The sequence below is a fragment of the Myotis davidii genome, unplaced genomic scaffold, assembly GCF_000327345.1.
Source record: "Myotis davidii unplaced genomic scaffold, ASM32734v1 scaffold2121, whole genome shotgun sequence".
In the NCBI taxonomy this organism is placed as follows: Eukaryota; Metazoa; Chordata; class Mammalia; order Chiroptera; family Vespertilionidae; genus Myotis; species Myotis davidii.
This window is the reverse complement of record NW_006290856.1, coordinates 98,247-105,072: the sequence shown is the minus strand read 5'-3', so window position 1 is coordinate 105,072 and position 6,826 is coordinate 98,247. Positions and strand designations below refer to the sequence as shown.

The window sequence follows — 6,826 nt, the reverse complement described above, 5'->3', positions numbered from 1 at the left end:
CCTTAATTATAATTAGTTTATTTGATTTATTTTATTCTTTAGGAATTTAAGGTCTCTTTCCTTTATTTGTTCTTTTATTTTTTAAAAAACATTTTTATTGATTTCAGAGAGGAAAGAAGAGGGAGAGAGAGATAGAAACCTCAATGGTGAGAATCATTGATTGGCTCTCTCTTGTACACTCCCCTGATGGGAATCAAGCCCGTAACCCAGGCATGTGCCCTGACTGGGAATCAAACTGTAACCTCCTAGTTCATAGGGTGACACGACACTAAGCCACACCGGCAGGGCCTCTTTCCCCCCTCCCCCCCCCCATGCCATCTCTATATTTTATTTCTTATATAATTTTCCAATATTTAATTTAGCATAATTATTGTATACTACTCTGTTTCTTTACTAGTCTAGCATTTCTTTTGTATTGAAGCAATCCATTAAAAGTTTCCATTACAGTTCTTATCTTTTTCTACTTTCTTCTGAAACTATAGATTTTCATGTGGGGTGAAGTAATACAGTAATACTCTCCTTTATTCACATAGTAAGCACTTTTTTTTCCCAGACACTATTTTTCTTTATAAGAAAGAAAAAATGGTCTAATTTAATTACGGACTAAGTTGGTAACCAGCCAACACTCTCACTACTTCATTGGTGACATTTCTAAATAAAGTTAATGACAGTTGTAATTTTTTCAAAAATTACTATTGAGAGGCCAAAAGAGTATTTATGCCTGTGTGCAGAATAGAGAAATATAATGGAGTTTAGAGAAGTCCTTATAAGACTAGTATAATGTCAAATGACTCATAACTTGGGAAGGGAAAAAGCTATTACCCTCTTACCAAAGTTTCTGTTTTTTAAAAATATGTAGTTAGTTCTCCCCAAATTAATCCTGTTAGAGTAATTATAACTAATGAAAACTTCTAGCATTTCCTCTTTCTCAGAGAAAATTAGTTTTTGAAATAGATAAAATACTCTTTGGAATTTACTATACATTTTTAGCTATATCTCTAAATTGCCCAAATACAGCCATGCGTCATCTCTAGTCTTTGAGAAAGCCACTTCAGAAAAGCTTATTCTGTACCCGAGATCTTAAAGATTATTTTTTTTCTTCTAGAATGATATCTTGCTTCACATTTCTCTCTTGTTCTCCCATTACTTATCTCCTCTGTGCTATAACTGTCACATTCTGACAGTGTAATATACAGAGACAGAGCCCTTTGTGTTTTTTTCTTAAATAGAATTTTTTTGTAATTAACTTTAAAACTGAGCTAACTTTAAAATTGAAACCTTATTTTAATTTTTCCATGTTTAAGCAAGGATAGTATGTGCAGTTGTCAAGCATGACTTTTTTCTCTCTAATTTACTGAAGATTCTCAATTATTAAATAAGATAGTTATATTTTCTTGAAGACTTCCAATTGGAACTACAGTCAATATTGAATATTTGAGGCATCATTTTATTCATGGCCCAGTTATTCCCTTAGGTAGTTTTCCTTTCTTATAATAGCTAAGATCACTTCATTCTTTTCACCATTTATTCCTTTTTAACCTGACACCCTGGGAAAATTAGTGAGACTTTGAGAGGGTTTCTTATGAACTCACACTATAATTACTGATTTGTTGTGATATGTATGTGTGACATATTTTTTCTCTATTGGCTTAGAGCTGTTTCTTTTTAATTTTTTCTACTCCTGGCATTCATTATATTAATATTTAAAATTATTATATCTGTATTTAACAACAAATTATTCTTTTCTATTTTTTTATTTTTCTAGATGTCTTTGGTTTGTTTTAGAAATATTAATGGCTAAAAATGAAAATAACAGTCATGCATTTATCAGAAAGATGGTAGAAAATATTAAACAAACAAAAGATGCCCAAGGACCAGATGATGCAAAAATGAATGAAGTATGTAATTCTTTGTAAATAATTACGATTCCTTATCTATTTAAGCATTTGAGTATAGAGTATGGAACTCCTGTAGTATTTCGTACACCATGTCAGTCTTTTCTATTAGTAGTAAATAATCAGTAGTATTTCGATTAGTAATAATTAGATGTACTAATATAGTCACTAATATAAAATTAATAGTAATATTATTACTAGTAAACTAATGAAAACAATAGTGTATTTTAAACTTACACTGTTGCATTAAAAACTGCATATTAAGTACATATTCTAGAATTACTTCCAATTTAGACTTTAGGATGCCAATCTAAGTACCTAATTCTTTTAATACCATTGCAGAAACTGTATACTGTGTGTGATGTTGCCATGAATATCATCATGTCGAAGAGCACCACATACAGTTTGGAATCTCCTAAAGACCCAGTACTACCAGCTCGGTTTTTCACTCAACCTGACAAGGTAGTCATTTTAGAATTTGTTTGTGTAAGTTGAAGTAAAAGGTATTCTCAGTACTTGGTTGTGGGGAGATCAAGAAGGAGCAGAATCAAGAGCTGACCCACTACTAATGTTATGGAAAGATCTTAATAATGTGGTTTAAGACCAGAATACGGACCAAACCAGAGGGCACAAATAAGGTTCAGAGATTGTTAGTAGGATCCAGAGTTTGTGTTCAAAATTTTATGCTACTCTGAGAGCACAACAAAAATGTGATCAAAGCATGTAGATCTATGAGTTAATGGCCATTGATCCAAATGGGGAGGAGAATGGTGATAGAGATACAGTCTGAAGTTAGAGCTCTTGATTGAGATCTGCAACTATAGTAAAACCTCGATATAACAGACTAATTTCGACAAGGGGGTGTCCATTAAACCCAAAATTCAGTTATATAATAAAGTAGGTTTTCTGAATGCATGTTAAAAATTGACAAATTAGTTTACCTGTTTTTACTTATGTAGACAGATTTGTGCAATTAAAATTACATATGAAAAGTTTAATTTCATAGAAAATTTTTCTATATGTATTACTCTAATTTTAAATTTATACTGTATAGGTCTAGTAAATGCGTGAATTCACCAGCCACAGTGAGTAAACGGCTCGGTGTGGTTTAGCTCACATCAGAATGTTGGCTGGCCTGTGTTAAAACTGCTGCAGAAAGTCACGCCACTCAACAACAGAACCAGTTACCGTGTGCTATGTGGTGTGATCACGTGCTAATCATTCCCGAATATTGTTTGCCTCCAGTGACTCTTGGATTTAAATCTGTAGACTGTAGTTGTAGATAAATAATATTTATTTATGTCAACAAAATTATTACAGTATTTTTTCCAACTTTAAGATTTTTTGAAAATAGCAGTTAATTAATAACAAAAATAACCTGTTAATTTAATTATAAGCAAGTCTTGATTAAAAGCATTTTAAAATTAACAGAGTGTTAATTTTCACAAAGGACATACGGACTGGAAATTTTGTCAGTTAAATCCGAAGTTTGTTAAATCAAGGTCCGCAGAATCTAGGATTTACTTTAGTATGAGGAAACAAATGGAGAAAGACACTGGAATAGACCCAAGATCTTTGGAATGCTACAAGAATGTTCCCACTGTCATAAAACTCAAGTATTGTATGAGATATAAAAGGTGTTTTCAAGAATCTCTCTTTGACTTTTGAGTAACTGAAAGTATAGAAACCAGCAATGTCTCTTTTTTTTTTAATCAAAATACCAATTAAAGTCTTAATATAGTATATAGGAATTTAGAATGGCCTTGTAGTTTCACCAAAAGCTGAAAGTGATTATTGTCTGCTTTGAAGCATTCACTTTGGTGTGATTAAGATATGAGGAGTCTGTGTATGAACTTTTTATGTATTTCAAAACAGAAGCTGCTGTTGGCTTTTCTTAGCTTTTGACCTTCACAGGTACAGTGTTTTAGTATTCACTAACTACATCTTTTTCCCTTGCTTGTAGAACTTCAGTAACACCAAAAATTATCTGCCTCCAGAAATGAAATCGTTTTTCACTCCTGGAAAAGTATGTTTTGAGAATTGTTTCAATTCTTATGTGGTAGTTTATTTTAGTTTCATTAGTGGTATAATTATGTTATTTTGTATTTCTTTAAACATTGGTATATTTTAAGTAAGAAATTTTAATTATTAGGTATCTTCCATTTGCTAGTAAGAAATAGTTACATTAACTATATAGATGTAAGCTAAGATACATGAACTTACTTTTTAGCTTTATAATAAAGTCCTTGGAGACTTTGATCTTTAAATATCTATCCTATAATATCAAGATAAGAATCTTAAAGTGAAAAAGCATCTTCTGTCCTTCCACAGCAAGAGTCTAATAATCTGTTCTCATTGTTATACATTTGATTTGTTCTCACTTCTATGTAAGCTTTGAAATAACTAAGAAACTTGACTATTCTGCTACCTATAGTTTTTTATTTGTTCAAATGATATCCAATTTATTCTTACATAATAGGCACATTTTTTCATGATTTGTATATAAATACTTTGACAGAGATGTTATTTATGGTCCTTTAAATTTCTTTTGGCTTTAATCTAATAGAGATAATGCATTTTTCATTTCAGCCTAAAGCAACCAATGTTCTAGGAGCTGTTAATAAGCCGCTTGCATCAGCAGGCAAACAATCTCAGACAAAATCTTCACGAATGGAAACTGTGAGCAATTCAAGCAGCAGCTCAAACCCAAGCTCTCCTGGAAGAATAAAAGGGAGGTAAGTACATAAGAAATACCTACTTTATATTTAAGGATTCCAACAAAGCTATGAGATCTAAAATAATGTAACCCAAAACATTTAATGTCAGTGAGTGGAAAGGAAATCAATGCATACCATTTAACATTGGTAGTCAAGCTCTCCATCTTAGCCTTTCATATTCTAGCTTTTGGGGTAATCCAATTGTCTAGCAATTGTAAAACTGTTAAATAACAATGCGTCCATTCAGTCGAATACACAGTCATTAAAAATGATGAAGTAGGAGATAATATCAAGAGTTTCGACAATACATTATTACAGGGGTCCTCAAACTTTTTAAACAGGGGGCCAGTTCACTGTCCCTCAGACCATTGGAGGGCTGGACTATAGTTTTAAAAAAAACTATGAACAAATTCCTATGCACACTGCATATCTTATTTTGAAGTAAAAAAACAAAATGGAAACAAATACAATATTTGTATTTGCATGTAATCCACGGGCCGTAGTTTGAGGACCCCTGCATTATTGAGTGAAAAGACAATAAGAACAGTGTTACGTATTTTTGAGTTTTATTTTTTTTATTTTTTTTAATATATTATTGATTTTTTTTACAGAGAGGAAGGGAGAGAGATAGAGAGCTAGAAACATCAATGAGAGAGAGACATCAATCAGCTGCCTCCTGCATATCTCCGAGAGAGAAACATCGATCAGCTGCCTCCTGCACACCCCCTACTGGGGATGTGCCTGCAACCAAGGTACATGCCCTTTACCGGAATCGAACCTGGGACCCTTGAGTCCGTAGGCCAACGCTCTATCCACTGAGCCAAACCGGTTAGGGCTATTTTTGAGTTTTAAAAAGGAATTGCATTTACATTTGCTTACATATGCATAGAAAGTTTTTTAAAAGAATACATCACATTTTAATAGTGTTGATGTAATCTAGTGTAGGCAGAGAGATCATCTTATATTCTTTGGTATGATTTGAATTTATTTTTAGTATGTGCATGTATAAACTTTTTGTTTGAAGAAAGCGAAAAGGAAACACATTTTACACTTTCTCTAGTTCTAGCATAGTGCTTAGTACATCCTTAGTTGGCAGCAGAGCCTTATACGGGGCTAAACTGCCACTGTTTATTGATTTTGCTAAGTTATTGTGGAAGACTTTATGCTGTCTTTTGCATTGTTCATAACCAATTAGTAGAGGAAGGAGGAGACATTCTGAAGTATCTTACCAATTCCCTTACAATGAATGTTTAAATGTTATACAGTCAAACCTCGGTTCTGGAACATCTCCCATCTCAAACAATTTGGTTCTTGACCAAGTTGTTCACAGAAAAGAATGTCTTGCTTGTCCAACCAAACTTTGGTTTTCAACCTGACAACCCTTTCATGCTGATACCTCAGTGGGAGGAAAAGTGTCTCTCAGGCAACAAAGGAGAGAATGCTTCTGTTGCTGGTGAAATCAACAATTAGCACAATTTTAAAAACATAGAGGCCATAAGGAGTGCTAATGTTGCTAAGGGCGTGAAAGAAGCAGTGATCACAGGCAATTGTAGAAGTAGAACTGAAGTTGATTTGGATAAAGGAAAAGTAGTTAGCAAGAGACAGCATTCTGAGACAAGCAAAAATGCTGCATACTGACCTGAAAGACACCCCTGGAATGAGTGCTAAAAGTGATTTTTTTTAAGGCTAGTGGGGGGTGGTTCTATAAATTAAGAAAAGAAGTGTGTGTTTACAGATTAAACAGTATGTTAGACATGTGCTGAATATAGGAAAGGTTAAAACAGGGAATCATTTGGTGGTCTGGAACAGAGTAATTCAACTTACATTATTTTTAATGGGGAAAAAATTCTGTTTTCGAACAAATCACTTCTTGAATAGCTTTACAGAACAAATTAAGATCGAGAACCGAGGTTCCACTGTGTAGTACAGTAGAAGTAGAACAGAATTAATATCTATAGCTCTTATTTGTTCAAGATTTCTATATTAATGTATATTAGTGGCTTATACCTAAGTGACTCTTCACACATATCATTTGAACATTTACTAGTGAATATCCTCATACTTAAAATGACCAAAACATTTTCAGCAACTAATTTCTAAATTATTGGGGTTTTTTCCTTGAATTTCTGGTTATAATCATATGTGATCGAACTCTGTCTAGTCATCTAGACTGAGAGCATCAAAACTGTCTTTGACTCTCCCCCGCTAAGTTTT

General features: G+C 33.0%; 1 protein-coding gene across 1 annotated transcript in view; it reads left to right on the top strand.

The window, feature by feature from the left end:
• Positions 1–6,826, top strand: part of PDS5B (PDS5 cohesin associated factor B) — a 67,640-nt gene that overhangs the window by 35,977 nt on the left and 24,837 nt on the right. The window contains exons 9-12 of the mRNA XM_015564110.1: positions 1,766–1,898; positions 2,238–2,357; positions 3,859–3,921; positions 4,485–4,630. Coding sequence (XP_015419596.1) covers positions 1,766–1,898; positions 2,238–2,357; positions 3,859–3,921; positions 4,485–4,630 — 462 coding nt within the window. The remainder of the gene's footprint in view (positions 1–1,765; positions 1,899–2,237; positions 2,358–3,858; positions 3,922–4,484; positions 4,631–6,826) is intronic.